This window comes from Gavia stellata, chromosome 15 (assembly GCF_030936135.1).
Source record: "Gavia stellata isolate bGavSte3 chromosome 15, bGavSte3.hap2, whole genome shotgun sequence".
Classification (NCBI taxonomy): Eukaryota; Metazoa; Chordata; class Aves; order Gaviiformes; family Gaviidae; genus Gavia; species Gavia stellata.
The window spans coordinates 22,286,113-22,307,858 of NC_082608.1; the positions used below are offsets into that span (position 1 = coordinate 22,286,113).

The 21,746-nt window shown below is 69.8% G+C and overlaps 3 protein-coding genes across 4 annotated transcripts; 2 read left to right on the forward strand and 1 right to left on the reverse strand.

The window, feature by feature from the left end:
* Nucleotides 1–2,350: 2,350 nt before the first annotated feature.
* On the forward strand, nucleotides 2,351–9,931 carry CPNE7 (copine 7). 2 transcript variants are annotated; one of them, XM_059824945.1, is made up of 16 exons: nucleotides 2,351–2,575; nucleotides 5,127–5,309; nucleotides 5,381–5,455; nucleotides 5,982–5,984; nucleotides 6,397–6,471; nucleotides 6,565–6,648; nucleotides 6,735–6,824; nucleotides 7,016–7,114; nucleotides 8,005–8,091; nucleotides 8,218–8,277; nucleotides 8,496–8,629; nucleotides 8,743–8,797; nucleotides 8,949–9,000; nucleotides 9,073–9,206; nucleotides 9,370–9,606; nucleotides 9,794–9,931. In XM_059824945.1, exons 1-16 carry the CDS (start codon nucleotides 2,351–2,353, stop codon nucleotides 9,929–9,931), a joined length of 1,731 nt encoding a protein of 576 aa, XP_059680928.1. The 2 variants fall into 2 exon arrangements, with proteins under 2 accessions (XP_059680928.1, XP_059680927.1); XM_059824944.1 differs by lacking the exon at nucleotides 5,982–5,984.
* A 3,986-nt stretch (nucleotides 9,932–13,917) lies between these two features.
* Nucleotides 13,918–16,401, reverse strand: LOC132318246 (sulfotransferase 2B1-like). Its single transcript, XM_059824953.1, has 6 exons — nucleotides 16,263–16,401; nucleotides 14,840–15,048; nucleotides 14,557–14,683; nucleotides 14,388–14,482; nucleotides 14,132–14,312; nucleotides 13,918–14,044 (listed from the first exon to the last, which is right to left on the reverse strand). Exons 1-6 carry the CDS (start codon nucleotides 16,399–16,401, stop codon nucleotides 13,929–13,931), a joined length of 867 nt encoding a protein of 288 aa, XP_059680936.1. The 3' UTR covers nucleotides 13,918–13,928.
* Nucleotides 16,402–17,724: 1,323 nt separating this feature from the next.
* On the forward strand, nucleotides 17,725–21,395 carry DPEP1 (dipeptidase 1). Its single transcript, XM_059825096.1, has 10 exons — nucleotides 17,725–17,849; nucleotides 18,771–18,903; nucleotides 19,318–19,450; nucleotides 19,543–19,693; nucleotides 19,817–19,886; nucleotides 20,097–20,273; nucleotides 20,354–20,438; nucleotides 20,528–20,603; nucleotides 20,792–20,927; nucleotides 21,225–21,395. Exons 1-10 carry the CDS (start codon nucleotides 17,725–17,727, stop codon nucleotides 21,393–21,395), a joined length of 1,257 nt encoding a protein of 418 aa, XP_059681079.1.
* The last annotated feature ends 351 nt before the right edge of the window (nucleotides 21,396–21,746 follow it).

Below are 21,746 nucleotides of genomic sequence, written 5' to 3' on the forward strand. Positions count from 1 at the left end.
GGGGCTCTGACCTATCCTTGTAGCTCCTGGGCTCTGCCTGCCCCAGGGCAGGGGGCTGATGTGGGGCAGGGTGTGCTGGGTCACGGGGCAGCCTTGTCGGGGTCCATCCCGCTCCGGGGAGCGCTCAGCCGAGCCCCTTTGCTGGCTAATCAGTTCTGGGGCCGTTCTGCAGCCTGGCTGTGCTGCGGATCGCTGGTGCCGGCATAATTGTGTCGTTTGTATTCATTAGCAGTTGGGTGACAGAAACTTGGGGTTCGGATGCGATGAAGCGCTGCGGCGCAGGGGCAGGAGGCCGGTGGGAGCCCCGGCACAGCTGGACGAACCCCATGTTGCTCAAACCACGGGGGCAGGAGCTGCCCAGCGTGGGGCTGCCGGTGCCACGACAGGCTGCTAGCTCGTCCCCCCCAGCCCCGCCACCCAAGCCTGTGGTCGCATCCTGCGTCCCGCCATGGGTTGGCTGCCTCCTGCCCCCCGGGCTGTGCCGTGGGGCTGCGGGAGGAGCGGGGAAGGAGGGTGGCCTATTTCTGCCATGCAGGTTGGGGATTAGCTCCAAAGCCCAGGGCCCTGCAGTGCCCTGGTGCTCGTTAGCCCTATCTGCATTTTAATCCCTCCAAATATGGGCTAATTATATCATCTTTCATAAAGCCGAGCTGACGGCACCCGGCGCTGGGGTGATGTGCGTGGGTGGGGGGTGCCAGGACAGCCCCCGGCTGAGGGATGGGGTGCCCAGGGCTCCATGTGCACCGGTTGCAGGTCCGGGTGTTCCAGCACGTGGGGAGGGCACCCGGCAGCTTTGGGGCACCCTGTCTCTGTGTTGGGGTGCTGGCACCAGGATGGGACTCGGGCACCCCATGGGGAGCGTCTGGGGAGGGCGAGGGGCCGTGGGGCGCTGGGAGCGAGGGCTGTGCCACGGGGCGCTCGCCTGGAGCTGGAGCACCTGCCCTGGCATGGCCAGCAGTGCCGGGGACCCCGGGCACCCCGCTTCACCCCGGAGCCCACCGGCGGGCTCTGCTCCGGTGCCGGCAGCGAGGCAGTTAACGGAGCTTGTCGTCTCCCTCTTAGGGCTCCGCTCCCGAACTGCAGCTTGAGTCAGTTGTGTGGAGGTGGCAGCGGCGGCAGCTCCGGCTGGCACACCGGCTCCGGCTGGCACACCGGCTTCGGCTGGCACACGGACCCCAGCCCTCGGCCCGGCCGCGTGCGGAGGCCAGGCCGCCGGCACCCAGGTGAGGGGGGCATCCGGGCAGGGTGGGAGCCAGTGCCCCCTCCACCAGGGGATGCCAAGGGGTGCCCATGATCCCGGGGAGGGGGACGATGCCCGCTGGAGCCGGGGCGCCAGAGCCATGTGCTGGGGAGGGCCCAGGCCCTGCATGACTTCACCGGGAAACTTTGGCCGGGCGGCAGTGGCAGCTCCTGGCCAGGCTGGGCACGCCGGGGCGCGGCGGGCGGGTGGGCAGGAGGGCTGCTCTGCCCCAGCCCCAGCCCCAGCCGGGCAGCCCGGGGGTGGCAGCTGGGGGGACAAGCCCCGGGCTGGGGCTGGCAGAGCCCCTCGATGGCGCGGTGCTGAGCGTCACCAGCATCCGGGTGGAGAGTGGCCCCTGTCCCCAGCATGGGGGAAATCCCCCCCCGTCACCCCGGGGTGCCACCAGCCCTGCCCGGAGCAGCGGGACGTGGCTGGCACTGCCAGCATCTCCCGGCGGCACGGACAAGGACCTGGTGTCCCCGCTGCCCTCGCCGCGAGCCGTGTCCGGGCAGGGGGTGCGCTGCCTGCAGGGACAGGAGGGAGGGGACTTTCTGCTCCCCGGCACAGGGATGGGCACCCCGGGGTGGGGGCCCAGGGCTGCCTGTGCAGTCCCCGCTCCCGCACAGCCTCCCAGCCCCACTTGGGTGCCTCTTCCCCACGGGACGCATCCTGCCCCTGGGGTGGGGCTGGGGCAGAGCTGGGCACAGCCCCACGGGACCCCTTGGCTGGCCTGGGGGGGGGCTGGCGGTGGACGGGGGCACAGCATTGTCCGTGGGGCTGGCTGGCGCTTGGGGGTACACAGGCAGCGTCATGAGGGGTGACCCGGCTCGGGCTCACCCCACTGTGCTTTGACGCTTTGCAGGGCCCCGCAGAGCCATCGGGACTGGAACCGGCCACCCCGCCTTGGAGCGTGTCGCCGGGGTCCCCTCCACCCACCGGCGCATCCCACCAACACCCACTGCCACCAGTGACCTGCCCGACCCCGCGCACCGGGGCTCCGTCCCCACGCCTGGCACCGCGGGGCAACGTGCCCCGGGCATGACGGGCACCTGCCCTGCTCCCTGACGGCAACGAAGGCAGCGGCCACCCGTGCCACCCCGCTCCCCCCGCATGCCCTTCGCCCACGGGGCCGCCTGCCCCCCGTCGCGCCCGGCCACCCACCGCACCACGACCGCCATGGGCGAGGCGCCCGAGGCGTCCCCCCAGGCCCCGCTGGCCGTCCTCTCCAAGGTGGAGCTGCGGGTGAGCTGTAAGCATCTCCTGGACCGCGACACGCTCAACAAGTCGGACCCCTGCGTCCTGCTGCTGATGCAGTCCCAGGGCCAGTGGACGGAGGTAGGAGGGTGGGGGGCACCGCCGGCACCCACTGCAATGGGGCAAGGCTGGGGCAGGCTGTCATCGGGGGTGTGGCAGGGCTGGGTGCAGGGTGCTGGGCGCAGGGTTTGCGTCTCTGGGATGGGGACAGGAGCAGAGACAGCCCCAGGGTGGCTGAGATGCTCACGGGGCCCAAGACGGGGCAGGAGCCACTGCACGGGGGGCAGGAGCCACTGCACGGGGTGCAGGGTGCAGAGCAGGGTGCAAGGTGCAGGAGATGGTAGGGAGCAGGGTGCAAGGTGCAGGAGATGGTAGGGAGCAGGGTGCAGGGTGCAGAGCAGGGTGCAAGGTGCAGGAGATGGTAGGGAGCAGGGTGCAAGGTGCAGGAGATGGTGGGGAGCAGGGTGCAGGGTGCAGAGCAGGGTGCAAGGTGCAGGAGATGGTGGAGAGCAGGGTGCGGGGTGCAGAGCAGGGTGCAAGGTGCAGGAGATGGTAGGGAGCAGGGTGCAGGGTGCAGAGCAGGGTGCAGGGTGCAGGAGATGGTGCAGAGGGGGGTGCAGGGTGCAGAGCAGGGCGCAGGGTGCACACAGAGGATGCTGGACGCGAGGTGCAGAGCTCACAGTGCGGGGTGCAGGGTGCGTGCCGGGTGCAGGGTGCAGAGCAGGGTGCAGGGAGCAGGGCGCAAGGCGTAGGGCGCAGAGCAGGAGGCTCATGGGGCAGGGCAGGACCGGGCGCTGTGGGACACTCAGCAGCACGTGGGGACAGTGCAGACCCCTGGGGTGGAGCGAGTCCCCCGGGGCTCCGTGGCCCCGGCAGGGTCAGGGAACGGGGTGCCCATGGCGTGTGGCTCCAGCACGGCTCCACTGCCCCGTGCCAGCGCCAAGGGACGCCTTGGCCACCCCTGGGGTGGATCAGGGCTTGCGGGCTGGTCTCACCCTGCTCGGGGCAGGCAGCCCGGGCTGGGGCAGGCGGGTGGCATCACCCACCCCTCCACGCACAGGGCAGCAGCTCAGAGGGGGGTCAATGCCGGCACCGCCGCCGTGTGCCCCTCACTGCGCTGCCCTGTGGGGCCCTGGTGCCCACACGAGCCAGGGATGGCACTGGCACTGGGGCCAGCACCGGCATTGGCGCCAGCACTGGCGCCGGCACTGGGGCTGGCACTGGGGCTGGCATGACTCCTTCCCATCGCTCCCTCACAGCTTAGCTCTGGGCTGGCGCCGGCAGCTCCACGCTCGCTAATCGCTGCTGCTCAGCCGGCAGATTTAGCGCTAAATCCCTCTGCGTGTAATCGACTCTGCTCGCCGGAGCCGGAGCTGGAGCCAGGGCGGGTGGCGAAGGGCCCTGTGCCAGCTGCGGGCTGCGGCTCCCGAGCCAGTTGTACGCTACTGTGCCACAGTGTGCTGTGCCACGCTCTGTGTTCCGTGATGTGCCATGCCGTGCTGTGCCGTGCTGTGCTGTGCCGTTCCATGCCGTGCTGTGCCATTCCATGCCATGCCATGCTGTGCCGTTCCGTGCTGTGCCGTTCCGTGCTGTGCCATCCCGTGCTGTGCAAGGGCCAGATCCAAGAGGCAAGAGGGTCCCTCCTGGGCCACCTTTCGCAGGGACTCTGTGACCTGTCCCCTCCCTGTCCCTGCCAGCGCGTGTCCCCCCAGCCCAGCCAGGACGGTGGCTGGAACCGGCTCAGCCGCTGCCTGCTGGGTCTGAGAGCCGAAACGGCCCTGGCCACACTGGCGGGGCTGGCACCGGAGCCCCATGGCTGGTACCCGGAGCCCCATGGCTGGTACCCGGAGCCCCATGGATGGGCTGAGGGGCCGGTGGTGCCCACGCAGGAGGCACGGAGCTGCTTGGGGTGGCCCCGCCAGCGCCGTGGCAGTGTGGGCTCGGCAGATGCTGCCGGACCGGGCGGGCGGTGGGCAGGGGCTGGCGGGCTGGCAGGGTGCCCTGGCCAGGATGTGTCCCGTTGAGTCAACACTGGCAGGGACAGGGTGCGGGGGAGGCTCCTGGAAGCTGCTCGGCACCCGCTGCCAGCACGGCTGGGAGACGCTGAGCACCCACCCGCCTGCCAGGGCCACGGTGGCCGGTGGCCCCCGCCCTTGGCCAGCCCGGGGTGGGAGCGCAGGGGCTCATCCCAGGCACCAGCCCATTGCTCCTGCTGGAGCAGAGCCGTGGCAAACCGTGGTCCAGAGCCAGCGCATCCCCTCCAACTGACCATGGGGTTTGCCCCAAGCCCCGGAGGGAGCGGAGCCCCCGGGAACTGGGGCTCGGCAGGGTGGGTGCCCTCGGGGGCACACCTCCCTGCCCGAGCCAGCCACGGGGCTGCCTCCAAGTGCCGCTCCCCTGGGAACCGGCACGGGCAGGTAAATGCTTGTGCAGGGCTGGTCCTTCCCAGCAGCTGCCCGGCATCCCCATCCCTGCATCCCCCATCCCCATGCCCCCGGGTTCCCACATCCCGGTGCCCAGCGCTGGGCGAGCGCTGGCATCCCATGGTCCCGGGCAGCTCCGCTGGCCCCAGATCCGGCCCCGAGCCGGGCTCTGGCCCCGCTGCCCCCGCAGCCGAGCTCCTGCCGTGCAGGTGGACCGCAGCGAGGTCATCAAGAGCAACCTCAACCCCGTCTTCGCCAAGATCTTCACGGTGGACTACTACTTCGAGGAGGTGCAGAAGCTGCGGTTCGAGGTGTACGACAGCCACGGGCACGCCGGCGTGGGCACGCACGATGATGACTTCCTGGGGGGCATGGAGTGCACCGTGGGGCAGGTGAGCCCGTGCCCCTCACCCCGGGGACACCGGCCGGCGGCATCCCCTCCCCAACCCCTCGGCTTTTGCAGATCGTGGCGCAGAAGCGGGTGACGAAGCCGCTGTTCCTCAAGTACGGGAAGTTCGCGGGCAAGTCCACCATCACGGTGAGCAGCCGAACCCGCGCCGGGAGCGGCACCGGGCTGGGGTGCACGCGTGACACCAAGCTGGGACCCTGGGGTGACACCAGGCTGGGATCCTGAGGTGGCACCGAGCTGGGACCCTGGGGTGGCACCGAGCTGGGACCCTGGGGTGACACCAGGCTGGGACCCTGGGGTGGGACCAGGCTGGGACCCTGGGGTGGCACCGAGCTGGGACCCTGGGGTGACACCAGGCTGGGACCCTGGGGTGGCACCGAGCTGGGACCCTGGGGTGACACCAGGCTGGGACCCTGGGGTGGCATCGAGCTGGGACCCTGGGGTGGCACCAGGCTGGGACCCTGAGGTGGCACCGAGCTGGGACTCTGGGGTGACACCGAGCTGGGACCCTGGGGTGACACCAAGCTGGGACCCTGGGGTGGCACCGAGCTGGGACCCTGGGGTGACACCAGGCTGGGATCCTGAGGTGGCACCGAGCTGGGACCCTGGGGTGGCACCGAGCTGGGACCCTGGGGTGGCACCAAGCTGGGGCAAGCAGGTGGCACCCGGCTGAGGAGGTGCGGTGGCACCAAGTGGGGCATGTGGGTGGCACCAGACCGGGGCACGTGGGTGGCACTGAGCTAGGGTGCTGGGATGGCATCGAGCTGGGTCAGCGGGGTGGCACTGAGCTGGGGGGGGCCACTGAGCTGGGGCATATGGGGGGTCCCCAATGACCCTTCTGCTGTCCTAGCTGCCATCCAGCCCCGCAGCCCCCCAGGCTCTGGGGGATGGGGAGGGCTCAGGGTCCCCACCGACGTCTGCTGGCCACCCCGGGGGGTCCCCGCCGTGCCGGGGGAGGCATGGGCCACCCTGTCCCCCCCCAGGGCACCGCCCTGCCCCAGCAGGCAGGGAGGGCAGGGGGACAAAGCCGTGCCAGGCGCTGAGCACCCTGCGGCCGCCTCTCCTCGCAGGTCATCTCGGAGGAGATCTCGGGGAACAACGGCTACGTGGAGCTCGCCTTCCGCGCCAAGAAGCTGGATGACAAGGTGAGCGGGTCCCGCGGGCAGGGGAGCCGGGGGGGCCGGGGGGGGCCAGGCGGGCAGGGCGGGCAGTGCTCTGCCCCATCCTCTCTCCTCCAGGACCTCTTCAGCAAGTCGGATCCCTTCCTGGAGATCTACCGCATCGACGACGACCGCAGCGAGCAGCTGGTGTACCGCACCGAGGTGAGGCCCCGGGAGGGATCTGGCCCTTGGCTGGCCCGTGGCCGCGCCGGCGGCTGGCCGGCCCCGCTGAGCCCCTCGCCTCGCAGGTGGTGAAGAACAACCTGAGCCCCGTCTGGGAGCCCTTCAAGGTCTCCCTCAACTCGCTCTGCAGCTGCGAGGAGAAGAGGAAGCTGAGGGTGAGGAAGGGCGGTGGGGACCCCCATCCCTGCCCCAAGGGCACGCATCCCCCGGCTGCCCCGCTGGGGACCCCAGGCTGCTGGGGACGGTGGCAGGGACAGTGCCGGGGCTGGGTGCGCTTTGGGGGGGTGCGGCCCCCCACCCGCAGCCGGGTGCTGCCCGGCCGGGGCTGAGCCGTGTCCCGCCGCAGTGCGTGGTGTGGGACTACGACTCGCGGGGCAAACACGACTTCATCGGGGAGTTCTTCACCACCTTCGAGGAGATGCAGAAGGCGATGGGGGAGAACAAGGTGGGCGCAGGGACACGGGGACAAGGGGACAACCTCTGGGGTCACCCCTCCATGCTGCCAGCAGCTCCCATTCCAGGAGGCACCTCCCAGCTCCTCCTCTGGTTTTTGGGGCCGTTCTCCCCTCGCTGCCCCCCTTTTCGGGGAAGGGATGGCTGCGGGGTTATGGGGCTGCGGGGTTATGGGGCTGCAGGGTTGTGGGTCCATGGGGCTGGAGCATTATGGGGCTGCAGGGAGGCAGGGTTATGGGGCTGTGGGGTTATGGGGTTGTGGGGTTATGGGGCTGTGGGGCTACAGGGTTATGGGGATGTGGGGTTATGGGGCTGTGGAGCTACAGTGTTATGGGGCTGTGAGGTTATGGGGCTGTGGGGTTATGGGGTTGTGGGGTTATGGGGCTGTGGGGCTACAGGGTTATGGGGATGTGGGGTTATGGGGCTGCAGGGAGGCAGGGTTATGGGGCTGTGGGTTTATGGGGCTGTGGGGCTACAGGGTTATGGGGCTATGGGGTTATAGGGTTGTGGGGTTATGGGGCTGTGGGGCTACAGGGTTATGGGGCTGCAGGGTCATGGGCCCATGGGGCTGGAGCATTATGGGGCTGCAGGGAGGCAGGGTTATGGGGCTGTGGGGTTATGGGGTTGTGGGACTACAGGGTTATGGGGCTGTGGGGTTATGGGGCTGTGGGGTGATGGGGCTGTGGGGCTACAGGGTTATGGGGCTGCGGGGTTATGAGGCTGTGGGGTTATGGGGCTGCGGGGCTGCAGGGTTGTGGGGTCAGAGTGCTGCAGAGCCAGGGGGCCAGGGGGCTGTGGGGTCGTTGGTGGGGGGTGCCGGCGCATGGGGCTGTGTCCCCAGGGCTGGGGGGCCGCAGGCAGCGCGGGTGCCGCGTGCCGCAGGTGCAGTGGGACTGCATGAACCCCAAGTACAAAATCAAGAAGCGCAACTACAAGAACTCGGGGGTCGTGGTGCTGCTGGACCTGAAGGTGAGCGCCTGCGTGCCGACCCGTGCCGAGCTGTGCCGAGCCGTGCCGTGCCGTGCTGTGCATGCCATGCCAAGCCGTGCCCGGCTGCTGTGGGGCAGGACCGGCTGACGCAGGTCCCTCTGGAAGATCCACAGGGTCTACTCCTTCCTGGACTACATCATGGGCGGCTGCCAGATCCACTTCACGGTGAGCGCCGTCCCCCACCCCGAAGCACTGGGGCCGGGCAGGGGCTCCGGCACTGGGCCACGCGCCCATCCCCAGGGCAGGGGGCCGGGGCAGCGCATCCCGGCCCTCCCGAGCCGCGGCTGTGCCATGGGGCCGGCAGAGCCACCCAACCCCAGCGGGGACATGCCGGTGGCCCCGCTCGCCCTGAGGGACCCTCACCGCCGCGCCCCCGCTGTCAGGTGGCCATCGACTTCACGGCCTCCAACGGGGACCCCCGAAACAGCTGCTCCCTGCACTACATCAACCCCTACCAGCCCAACGAGTACCTCAAGGCGCTGGTCGCGGTGGGCGAGATCTGCCAGGACTATGACAGGTCGGTTGGTCCGGTGGGTCCCCCAGGGCCGGGAGGCCCCGGTGATGGCCGCCCCGGTGATGGCCACCCCTGTGATGGCACTGCCGGGGCTCCTCACACCCCTTCCCTTGCAGTGATAAGAAATTCTCAGCTCTGGGCTTTGGTGCAAGGATCCCCCCCAAGTACGAGGTAAGGGGGTGGTCGGGGTGCCGGGGCCCCGTGGGACCCCAGGGATGTGCTCATCCCGCCGGGCACCCTTGGCCATGGCTCCCGTGGGGCTCGGCAGGTGCCGGCGGGGGGGAGGCGGGCACTGGCTGCCCCCTCCCCTCCCACCCTCCAGGTCTCCCACGATTTCGCCATCAACTTCAACCCCGACAACGATGAGTGCGAGGGTGAGTCCAGCTCCGGCGCCAGACCTCGGTGCTGCCGGGACGCCCCCCCTCATCCCTCGCATCCCCCCACAGGCATCCAGGGCGTCGTAGAGTCCTACCAGAGCTGCCTGCCCAAAATCCAGCTCTATGGCCCCACCAACGTGGCCCCCATCATCTCTAAGGTGGCTCGCGTGGCAGCGGATGAGGAGCGGACGAAGGAGGCTTCGGTACGTGCCTGCTGCTCCCGGCCGGCCGGCTCTGGGCTGGGCTGAGACCCAGCACACTCATGCCACTTGTGGCTGCTCCCATGTCAGAGCCAAGCCCCTGTCTGGCCCATGGGGCTGGCAGGGGGGCCAGGCAGCCCCCCCCAGAGCATCCCTCCCCCCCCAGCAATACTTCATCCTGCTGATCCTGACGGACGGGGTGGTGACGGACATGGCGGACACGCGGGAGGCCATCGTCCGCGCCTCCTACCTGCCCATGTCCATCATCATCGTGGGGGTGGGCAACGCCGACTTCACCGACATGCAGATCCTGGACGGGGACGACGGCATCCTGCGCTCCCCCAAGGGCGAGCCCGTTCTCCGCGACATCGTCCAGTTCGTCCCCTTCCGGGAGTTCAAGAACGTGAGTGGGGCATTGGTGGTCCTCCTGTCCCCTCCTGTCCCCTCCCGTCCCCACGGCAGGACCGAGCATCGCGGCACAGCTTGCCGGTGCCCCATGGGTGTTGCTCCGCACACCGGGGTGGGCGGGTGCCACCGTGCCCCTGGCTGACCCGTGTCCCCCGGTGTTCCCCGGTGTCCCCGTCCCGCAGGCGTCGCCGACGGCCCTGGCGAAGTGTGTGCTGGCGGAGGTGCCCAAGCAGGTGGTGGAGTACTACAGCTACAAGGCCTTCCCGCCCCGCTGCCCCCAGCCTGACACCCCCGACTCCAACCTCGGCTCGCCCCAGTGAGGGCCCCCCCGCTCCCCCCGGCGCGGCGCGGGGACGGATGGGGGTCCCCGCCAGGTCCCAGCCCTGCCGCGGACCCCTCCTCGCCGGGCAGGGGGGGCACCGGGAGTCAGCAGCGTGCCCCCGCTGGCACCCAGCCAGGGACACGGGGACGGTCCTGGTGCCCCGGTGCAGGACACCCGCCCTGCGCTGCCCGGGGAGGGCCGGTGGTCCCCAGTGGGCATTGCCAGGTCCCGGTGGTCCGTGCCGCGTGGCTCGTCCCCGCTCCATCCCTGCTGTCCCCATCGTCCCCTCGGTCCTTGCTTGTCTGTCGCTGTGACATCATTTGGAGGCTGCATGACGAAACACCCCCCCCCGGCGTGCAGGGGGCCCCCCAATAAAGCAACCAGCCCTGTGCCCGTGCCACATCCTCTCTGGGCGCCAACACCAAACCTCCCTGCCGGGTGCTCAGCGGGGCGCAGCCAGAGGGACAGGCAGCTCTCGGGGTGCTGCCCGTCCCCCCTCGTGCCCCTCACCGTGCCACCGTGCTGCCCAGCCCCGGCCGGTGGCGAGCAGTGAGCGAGCAAGAGCCGAACGTGGCCCCCAGCCCCGGCTGCCTGCACGGGCACCGCTGTCGGCCGCTCCGGCTGCCCCTATATTTAGGGGGGATTCGTGACTGGCAGCGGGCAGGGGAGAGCCAGTGCTTTGGTGCTGCGGTACTTTTGAGCAGCCACTGCTTTCAAGTTGTGCCGGAGCAGCCGCCCGCCCCGCTGTGCCACTGCCGGCTGCCACGGCCCCGAAATCCAGGCCACGGGAGCGGGAGTGGAGGCAGCGCCGGCACCCTCCTCCTGCCCCTGCCCAGCACATTGCTTCTGCCACGTGCCGCGTGCCACGTGCCGCATGCCATGTGCCATGTGCTGTGTGCTATGTGCTGTGCCATGCACTGTGGGTTGCGTGCCATGCACTGCGTGCCACATGCTGTGCCATGTGCTATATACTGCGTGCCATACACTGTGTGCCGCATGCCATGTGCCATGTGCCATGTACTGTGTGCCATGCGCTGTGTACCGTGTGCCATGCACCACCTGCCACATGCTGTGGGCCATGTGCTGTATGCTGGATGCCATGCAGTGTGCCGCCTGCCGTGTGCCGTGTGCCGCGTGTCATGCACCATGTGCCGTGTGCCATGTGCTGTGTGACATGTGTCATGTACCATGTGCCATGTTCCATGTGCCATGTGCTGTGTGCCATGTGCCATGTACCGCATGCCATGTGCCGTGTGCCACCTCCTGCGTGCTTCATGGTAGGTGCTCCGTTTTGTGCCATGTGCCACGTACCCTGTGCCACGTGCCATGTGCTGTGTGCTGCATGCCATGTGCCATATTCTGGGTCATGGGCTGTGTGCTGCATGCTATGTGCCGCGTGCCGTGTGCCATGCTCTGCCGCGTGCCGTGTCCCGTGCACGCGCGCTGTGTCACGCTGCTGCCATGTGCAGCGCACCAAGTGCTGTGCGCCGTTTGCTGTGCCGAAAGCCAGGTGTGTTCGCTGTGTGCCAACTGCCTCCTGCCACGTGCCGTGCGCCACTGTGCCACGTGCCGTGCGCCATGTGTCCTTCACCCTGTGCCACGTGCTGCGTGTCACCGTCCCAGTACCGGCGGATGCTCGTGGGGAGGTGACATCCACCACGTGGGGTGTGACCCAAGGCCACTGCGGGGACTGAACCTGGGGCCGGGGACAGCTGTGACAGGGCAGGGGCCACCCAAGAGCCTGCCACGCAGGTGCCACCGAGCTGGGCTCCAGGGCCGGGGATGTGGCCGTCACCCTGGGTGCCGGCACAGGGGTGCCAGCCTGCCCGCGTCCAGGCAGCCACACCGGCTGGGAGCCGCTCACCCGTCCATGGGCACGGCCGTGCCGAACCGCCGTGCCCCTTCGGCGTTGCCCGCTGCTGGCACTCCCGCACGCAGGCAGAGCGCGGTGTCCGCACCGCCCCGATCAACCCGCGTATTTATAGCTCCTGATTCATCTCCCTATAAAGCAGGATAATAGACGTCGCCATAGAAACCCGGCGCCTGATGAGCCTGCGGCATCAGACAGCCCTCGGCGCGGGCAGGGGTCTGCCCTGGCACCCTGATCCTGATCCGCAGGACTGACTGGGTGCCCGCCGGTGGGCACAGCGGGACCCCATGGGCCTGAGCATCACCCAGCCGGGCTGCACCCACCGGCGGGGCAGGCAGGGCACCGGTGCCACTGGGTTGCCATGCCGGTGTCCCCAGCGAGGGTCTCGCTGCCTGCCCCCGGCTCAGCCGAGCCCTGGCAAGGGGAGCTGCTCGTGCCGGGGCCAAGCCCTCGCCCCCCTGGCCCCGGCACTGTGCCACGCTGGCCCGGCAGATGCCGGTATTAAGCCAGGGGTTCATTATTGACCATGCCTCTGCTTCCCAAGCAGCTTGAGACGGCAATTCCGTGGAGCATGGCGGAGAGGGGCTGCAGGGCTGGGGCGGTGCTCGGGGTGCTGCCTGCCTGGGGCACCCCGGGGTGCTGGGGTGGGAGGGCGGGGGCACAAGCCCCTGGGTGCAAACAGCCCAGGTGGGGAGATGGGCGGGGGGGGCATCCAGCCAGGCTGGTCAGGGCACTGCGGCCCCCCCAAAGCATCATAAGGGGGGCACTGGGGCAGGATGGGGGATATCGGGGTGTGGGGGGGCATTGGGGGGATGCACTGGGGCAGGGTGGGGGGCATTGGGGTGTGGGGGGCATTGGGGGGATACACTGGGCAGGGTGGGGGGCATTGGGGTGCAGGGGGCATTGGGAGAATGCGCTGGAGCAGGGTAAGGGGCATTGGGGTGCAGGGGGCATTGGGGGGATGCAGTGGGCAGGGTGGGGGGCATTGGGGTGCGGGGGGCATTGGGGGGATGCACTGGGGCAGGGTGGGGGGCATTGGGGTGCGGGGGGCATTGGGGGGAAGCAATGGGGCAGGGTGGGGGGCATTGGGGTGCAGGGGTCATTGGGGGGATGCAGTGGGCAGGGTGGGGGGCATTGGGGTGCAGGGGTCATTGGGGGGATGCAGTGGGCAGGGTGGGGGGCATTGGGGTGCAGGGGTCATTGGGGGGATGCGCTGGAGCAGGGTGGGGGGCATTGGGGTGCAGGGGTCATTGGGGGGATGCAGTGGGCAGGGTGGGGGGCATTGGGGTGCGGGGGGCATTGGGAGGATGCGCTGGAGCAGGGTAAGGGGCATTGGGGTGCGGGGGGCATTGGGGGGAAGCAATGGGGCAGGGTGGGGGGCATTGGGGTGCAGGGGGCATTGGGGGGGTGTTGCACTGGAGCAGGGTGAGGGGGGCAGAGGGTATCTGGAGGGGGTTTCAGAGGATGCACTGGGGCAGGGCGGGGGGACCCTGGGCTTGGGGGGGTCCCTGGGAGGACATGTGGGGCCTGGCAGCTGCGGAAGGAGCCCATCTCCGTGCCACAGGCTCCACCGACAAACACAGGCACCGTGCAACCGTGCCGTCACCCGCCCCGGCCCCCTGCGCTGCCCACCCGGCCATCGCCCTCCATCGCAGATAAGGTCCCCGGGGATGGCTCCCCACCCCGATGCGGCCCCTGATAACACCGAGCGCTTCCCGCCGCCGGCGCCGCCGGCACGACGCTTCCCGCCCCACGCCCGTGGGAACAGGCTGCCTGGCTGGAAACAGCAATAAATATTTATTTCCAGCGGGCGGGCTGGGCGGAAGGGGGGTCACGGCCACGTGCCCCCACCCCAGGGGAAGGAAGGCCACGGGGATGGCCACAATGTGCGTCCGGAAAAGTCCCCCGTCCCCAGGCGGGTGTCGTGCAGCTGGCGTCCTCCCCGGACCCCCTGCCCTGCCCCGGCCCCCGGGGCGATGCATGGGGGTGCGTATGTTATGGGGGGTGCTGGGGGGATCCCCATGCAGCGTGCCCCCCCCGCAGCAGGGCTCGGCAGGCGGGGGGCCAGCTGTGTTGTGGGGTGTCAGGGTGGCACGCGGGGGGCCCCCCGGGCCCCCCCGGCCCCTCAGGCCATGGGCCAGTGCACGGGCAGCTCCGAGTCGCCCATCTCCTCCTGGTAGAGGCGGTTGAAGAGGGCGTTTTGCCGGGGGGAGAAGTGGTCGCGCCAGTCCCCCACCACGCCTGCGGGACGGAGGGGACGGGGCGGCGGGGAGGCTGCAGCCAGGGCCGGTGCCCCCCGTGTCCCCCCCGCCCCGTCCCGCACCTCACCTTTCCTCATGAAGCTTCCCTGGCTGTGGTCCATGATCTCGGAGGGGATGAGGGAGTAGTTGGCCATGGCGTTGTCCCGCATGGCGACGAAGCTGCAGTGCTCTTCCAGGGCTCCCAGCGTCTCCGGTCCCAGCGGACAGCCCAGGAAGGCGCTGAGCCGCTGCGCCGTGCTGCGCAGGTCCTGCAGCGGAGGGGACGGTCAGCCCGGGGCAGCCAGCGGGGACAGGGACGGGGATGGGGACACGCCGGGGCTCACCTGGTGCAGCTCCTCATAGGTGACGTAGAAGATGTCCAGGAGCTGCCGCTGGTCCAGCCAGCCCTTGACGTGGTCAAACCAGGAGCCATAGTGCACTGGGGGGAGGTGGGGGGTGACGGGGGGCCCTGTGGCCATGTCCCAGGACCCTGGGGACCCCCCCAGCCCTTACCTGTGCCCTCGAGGAACCGCGTGAGGAAGGTATCGAAGGAGCCGGGGTCGGGCAGGAACTTGGCCAGGCGGTGGAAGTGGTAGAAGGAGACAGCGACGTCCTTGGGGTTCCTGGCCACGTAGATCACCTTGGGGGGGGAACAGCGTCAGCCCCACCGCCGAGGGGGGGATTCCGCTCCGCCCTGCTCAGAAAGCCCCTGGAAATCACTGCAGCTGCGGGAAGCCCCATGGGCACGGGATGCCCCTGCGGGGACCCCCCCAGACAGTCCCGGCACCCCCCTGACCTTGGCCTTGCTCCGCTGCAGGGCGGGTGCCAGGACGTGGGCAGGGAGGTGGGTGGTGATGAGCCGGTGGGCAGCCGTATCCTGCAGCGCATCCCTGAAGTAGATCTGCTCCAGCCAGGGCGCCCGCTCCCAGTTAGGGATGGTCTTGGCCGGCAGGACGTCCCCGCGGCTGAACAGCAGCGTCAGGATCTCCTGCATCCAGGTGGTGCCTGGGGAGGTGGGCGTCAGGGCAGCGGGCACCACGCGGCACGGCGCGGCACGGCACAGAATGGCACATCAGGGCAGAGCATGGCATGGCATGGCACTGTAATGGTGTGGTACAGCATGGCACGGCACAGCACAGAATGGCACATCAGGGCAGAGCATGGCATGGCACCGCAGAGAATGGCATGGCACTGTATGGCACGGTAGAGCATGGCACGGCACAGAATGGCACATCAGGGCAAAGCATGGCATGGCACCGCAGAGCATGGCATGGCACTGTATTGCACGGTATAGCATGGCACAGCACAGCACAGAATGTCACATCAGGGCAGAGCGTGGCATGGCACTGCAGACCATGGCATGGCATGGTATAGCATGGCACAGCTCACCGTGGTGTGGCATGGCTCAGCACAGAATGGCACATCAGGGCAGAGCATGGCATGGCACCGCAGAGCATGGCATGGTGCAGTATAGCATGGCACGGCATGGCACCGAATGGCACATCAGGGCAGAGCACGGCATGGCACTGCAGAGCATGGCATGGCATGGTATGGCATGGCATGGCTCACCAGGGCGTGGCATGGCTCAGCACAGAATGGCACAGCAGGGCAGAGCACGGCATGGCATGGCACAGTGCGGTACAGCACAGCGCTGCATGGCATGGCACGGCTCAGCACAGCATGGCACAGTACCCCGTGGCACGGCACAGCAGGGCACGGCACAGCATGGCGCATCTATCGTTCGGCACAGCACAGCGTGGCGCAGATTGGCACAGCACGGCATTGAATGGCTCAGCGTGGCATGGCTCGGCACGGCACGGCACAACACGGGGCAGCAGCTGGGCTGGCAGTGCCGTGTGGGACCCCCGCCCCAGACCCCCCACCAGTCACACCAGTCTGGGGTTGGGGACAGGACAGGGCTGGGGAGGCTGTGGGCACGGCCGCCCCCCACCCGTAGGGTGGGGGTTTGGGGGGGTGGGAGCCGACGGCTGGGGCCGGGGGTCCCCTGCGCTGCGCCCGGAGGGCTGTGGGGTCCGGGGGGGGCTGGCCCTGAGCCCGGCCACGCAGGCAGCTCCGGGTCTGCCAGCGAGCCAGGGGCCGGCGGCAGAGCCTGGGGGTCCCCAGCCCTGCCCCACTGCCCCCCAACCTGGGTCCCCTCCCTGTCCCCAGCCCTGCCGGGCCCCTCCTCGCCCCCAGCCCGCCGCCCCGCTGGCCCTCACCCGATTTGGGGTAGGTGGCGATGACCACGTCGGTGGGGTGGAAGGGGAAGGTGGCGGCGAAGCCGAGGGACTCCTGGGTGTGGAGGTGGCCGGGCAGGGAGATGCCGGCGAAGGTCTCAGTCACCTCCATCCGCGCCATGGCCCGTCCGCTGATGGGACACGCCGGCGGTCGGCCTTAAATAGCTGCAAAAGAGGAAGCCGTCCCGGCGGGCGGGAGGCCGGGCCCCCCCGGCACATTCCTGCCAGGGGGACGGGGATCCGGCCACGCTGGGGCCATCGCCGGGAGAGCGCTGCCTGCGGGGTTGGGGGGCTGCGGGACGGCCCCGGGCTGGGGACACCCCCGGGACGGGACGGGAGACCCCATGGCCAGACCGGGAGAGCTGGGGCGGTTGGGGCACCCCGCTTGCCCGGTGGCAGGAAGGGTGTCGGGGAGCATCACCAGCCGCAGCAGCCGGCTGTGAACCCGGGGGTGCCAGCCCCACACCGTGCCCCATGGCCGGCACCGTGCTGGAGGAAGAGATCCCTGTCCCGGTGCACCCCAGGACGAGGCGCGAGGCGGGATGTCTCCACGTGGCTCCCTGCCATTCCCCACAGCGCTGCGGTGCCTCTTGTCTCGCACGACACCGTGGCCACCGCCAGCCCCCGCGCAGGAGCCAGCCAGGGTGCCCCCACCGCAGGCGCTGGGCAGCAGGACGGACTGGTGCCTCAGTTTCCCCACACACGACGCCGCAGCGGGGCTACGGGGCGGGGGGAGCCCAGCACACATGGAGCACCATCGGCAGCCCCACACCAGGGCCGTGCCGCCCCGGCTGCTGCCCCCCAGCCCCTCCATGGCAGGACAGCCTCCCCACAGAGCCGTGGGGTGCGCCGGCACTCGGCCACTCCCCAGCGCCCGACGCCATGTCGGGGGGTGGCTCTGGGGTGGCCGGAGCCCATCCCAGCCCTGCCGCCAGCACGTAAGCCGGAAAACATATTTCACAGCCGTCGCAGGCAGCAGCCGCCCGAGCGTCCCGGGGCCGGGGTGAGCGAGGGACAGGGGTGCCGGGCCCTGCCCATCGGCGGTGGGGGTGCCAGCGCTGGGCCAGGGGTGCCGGCGGGTGCCGGCGCTGGGGAGGCCGAGGCGGAGATGGAACCAGCAGTTTCCCAGCAAAAAAAAAATCTGGGCTGCATTAGAGGGGCCGGGAGCGTCACCGCAGCTCTGTGGAGAGGCCCCGGCACAGCCGGGCTGGGGGAGGCCGTCGCCGCCGCGCCACCCCTGCGCCCACTATGCCCGGGCACTGGCAGGGTTGGGGCGCAGGGCACGCAGGGTGGGGTTACGGCTGCGACTCCTGGTTATTTATTTACGGCGGGAGGGAACAGATGGTGAGCTGGGGCAGCCGTCCCGGTGCGTGCACTCAGCAGGCTCGTGGCAGCGGCGGCAGGTCACCCCGGTTCATCCCCCAGTGGCACCGAGCAGGCGAAGATGCCGGGTGGGAGCGTACCGGTGCTGGCGCTGGCACTGGTGCTGTGCCTGCTCCTGCCCTGCGCCGGGCAGAATCACCGGGAGGAAGCCGAGCGCATCATGATGACCACGCCGGTCATCGACGGGTGAGCAAAGGTTGCCTGGCCCCAACGGCGCATCCAGCCGCCCCGGCAGGACTGTGGCTCTTGGCACCCTGAGAAAAACCCCAGCCAGAAAATCCCACTGGGGATGGCCCACCGGGGGATCCCCGTGCCAGGCACGCCGGGGCTGTGCAGCCGAGGGGATCCCCGGCGGTGCAGCCCGGCCGGAGCAGGCAGGGTGCTGGGAAGCCAGGTGCCAGGCTGCGCCGGGGGAAGTCCCCGCTCAGGGCAAACGCGGGGTCACGGCCGAAGAGATGTCCCCAGTCTCGTGCCGGGACCCTCAGGAGGCTCGGGTGCTCCGCAGGGTTCCCCCGTGGCACCAGCCCGGTGCCGTGGCAGCCTGGCACGGCACGGCCCCTGGAAGCGTGTGCGGGGCAGGGGGAGCTGGAGGATGTGGGGACTGTGACACAGGAGGGGAGAAGTGGGAGCCGGCCCGTGCGTCTGGCCCCTGGCACTTCCCCAGCGATACTGCTGGGTGCGGGACACGGGGCGGCGATGATGGCCCCGTGGTGGTGACATCCCCACAGCGGTGACGGTGACATCCCCGTCAGAGGGGTGCTGGGATGGCTCCCCTGGTGCAAGGGCTGAGTGGGGATGGGGGGTGCAGGGGTGCACAGAAGGGTCCCCAGCTCCCCGCCAGCCGGCAAAGGGGGTCCCTGGGAGTGACCGGTCCCCGGCTCTCATCCAGAGCTGCTTGGGTGGCTCTTGGCAGAGGGCACGGATGGGTGGGTGGATGGACCCGTGAGTTGATGGATGGATGACGGACGGACGGACAGATGGATGGAATAATGGCCAGATGTGTGGGGAATGGGTGGGCAGACAGACAGGGAGATGGGCAGCCAGGCTGGCTGGCTGGACGGACAGACGGACAGACAGCCCCTCCCTCCCGCTCTCTCCCCTGCCCAGGCACAACGACCTGCCCTGGCAGCTCCTCAAGAGGTTCAACAACCAGCTGGGGCTGCCGGAGGCCAACCTCACGCTGCTGAACGGCACCCACACCAACATCCCCAAACTGCGCAGCGGGCACGTGGGAGGGCAGGTGGGACGGCGAGGCGGGTGGGGGCACCGGGGTGGGCACCGGGGTGGGCATGGGGCATCAGGGAGGGCACCGGGGTGGGTGGGGGCACCGGAGAGGGCAGCGGGGCAGACACCGGGGTGGGCATGGGGCATCAGGGAGGGCACCGGGGTGGGTGGGGGCACCGGGGAGGGCACCGGGACAGACACCGGAGTGGGCATGGGGCATCAGGGAGGGCACCGGGGTGGGTGGGGGCACCGGGGAGGGCACCGGGGCAGACACCGGGGTGGGCATGGGGCATCAGGGAGGGCACCGGGGTGGGTGGGGGCACCGGAGAGGGCAGCGGGGCAGACACCGGGGTGGGCAGCGGGCACCAGGGTGAGGGGCAGTGGGCATGGGGCCCGGCTCCCGGTGCTCACCGAGTGCCGTCACGGGCAGTTCTGGTCGGTGTACGTGCCCTGCGACACACAGAACAAGGATGCGGTGAAGCGCACGCTGGAGCAGATCGATGTGGTGCACCGCATGTGCGAGCTCTACCCTGAGACCTTCGCCTGCGTCGTCAGCAGCGCCGGTGAGCGGGTGCGGGGCCGACACGCGGGTGCCCCGGGGGACATGGGTGCCCTGGTGCCCACCCCGGGTGATGCTCCCCTGCCCTCCCCGCAGGCATCCGGCAGGCTTTCCAGAGCAAGAAGGTGGCCAGCCTCATCGGGGTGGAGGGCGGCCACTCCATCGACAGCAGCTTGGGCGTTCTGCGCACCTTCTACCACCTCGGCGTCCGCTACATGACCCTCACCCACAGCTGCAACACCCCTTGGTAGCAGCCCGCGGTGGGGGACGGGGATGGGGTGACAGGGCCAGCGTGGCGGGGGGACGGGTCGTGCGGCTGAGCGGGGGCACGGAGCCAGGCGTCCGCCCTGATGCTCTCCCTGTTCCGCAGGGCTGACAACTGGCTGGTGGACACTGGGGACGAGCCAGCCCTGCACCATGGCCTCTCGCCCTTCGGGAAGGTGAGTGGGGACAGCATCGGCAGTGGTGTCTGAGAGCAGCAGCCAGGGTGGGGTGCACGGTACCGGCACCCGCCAGCCCCATGCCAGGTTATTAAGCCGAGCAGTGGGTGCCCTGGGTGCACAGTGTCCCCCCATGCAGGGCTGCCACGGCCCCTCGTGCACCCCTCACCTGTCCTGTCCCTGTCCCCATCCCCGTCCCCCTCCCTGCAGACGGTGCTGGAGGAGATGAACCGCCTGGGCATGATCGTGGACCTGGCCCACGTCTCGGTGGAGACGATGAAGGTGGTGCTGCGCCTCTCCAAAGCCCCCGTCATCTTCAGCCACTCGTCCGCCTACAAGCTCTGCCCGCACCACCGCAACGTGCCCGATGATGTGCTGATGATGGTGGTGAGCGCCAGGACACGGCCATGGGCAGGGAGGGGGGGCCGGCGAGGGGACCGCAGAGCTCAGAGCCGCCTCTCCCCCAGGCCTCCACGGGCAGCCTGGTGATGGTCAACTTCTACAACGCATACGTGACATGCAGGGACACGGCCACGCTGACTGACGTCGCAGGTGAGGTGGGCGCCCGGGCGGGCAAGGTGGGGTGGCAGTGTGACACGCACCCCCCCGCCCCACTCACCGCCGCCCCTCCGCGCCCGCAGACCACATGGACTACGTGAAGAAGGTGGCCGGCGCCCAGTCTGTCGGCTTTGGCGGGGACTACGACGGGGTCACGGGGTAAAGCGGGTGACGGGCATGGGACGGGCTGTGCCAGTGGGACATGGCAGCGTGTCCCCAGCCGTGGGGACTTGCCGTGGGTGGGGGGTCTCCCCCATGCCCTGCGCGGGTGGCTGGGGGGGTGCGGGAGGTGGGTGCCGCTGGGCTCAGCTGCCCCTGGCACGGTTGCGAGCTGCGGGGTGGTGCAGGCTCCCCACCGGCCTGGAAGACGTCTCCACGTACCCTGCGCTGGTGGCTGAGCTGCTGGCGAGGAATTGGACGGAGGCAGAGGTGAAGGCGGCCCTGGCCGAAAACCTGCTCCGCGTCTTCAGAAAGGTGGAGGAGGTGAGCGGGGCACGGGGAGCACCGGGCACGGGGAGCACCGGGCACGGGGATGTATGGGGCATGGGGACACGTGGGATAGCGGAGACAAGTGGGACATCAGGACGTACGGCACTTGGGGATGTGTGGGGACACGGGGTGGCACAGGGACATGCGGGGCAGGGGATGAACAGGGGGCACGGGGACGTGCAGGGCTTGGGATGGTATGGGGTGGGACGGGGACGTGCAAGGTGACAGGGGGCTGCGTGGGGCATGGGGACTGCCCCTCGCTGCGGGAGCCCACCCTGTCCCCCATCGCAGGTGAAGATGACCCTGCAAGGCACGGCTGCCCGCGAGACACCCATCGCCTTCGAGGAGCTGGAGGGGACGTGCAGGACCCGCTATGGGTATGCCAACAGTGCCGGCACAGCCCGGCTCCCACCGGCAGCCCTGGCGCTGGTGCTGGCCCTGCTGCACTCCCTGCTCTCCTAGTACGCGGCCCCGGCTCCTGCCGCAGCCCCAGCACCCTGCCCGGCAGGATTCCGGCAGCGGGTCCGGTGGCTGCCGGGCTGGGCCCAACCTTGTCGCCCCTTCCCGCCTGCGCACCGGCCCCGCGAGCAAAATAAAGCCGTGCTTTGAGCACCGCCGGCAGCGTGCGTCCGTGCCGGGACCCTGCGGTGGACCACCAGCCGCAGCCCTGGCACAATACCGGCCACCCTGGCACGTCACCAGCTACACCGACACCCTGCTGACCACCCCGGCTGAGTGGCCCCAGCTCCGGCGGGGCAGAGGCGTGGGGGCCCGGTGGGTGCCCACCCCGGGGCACCGGGAAGCTGTCACCGC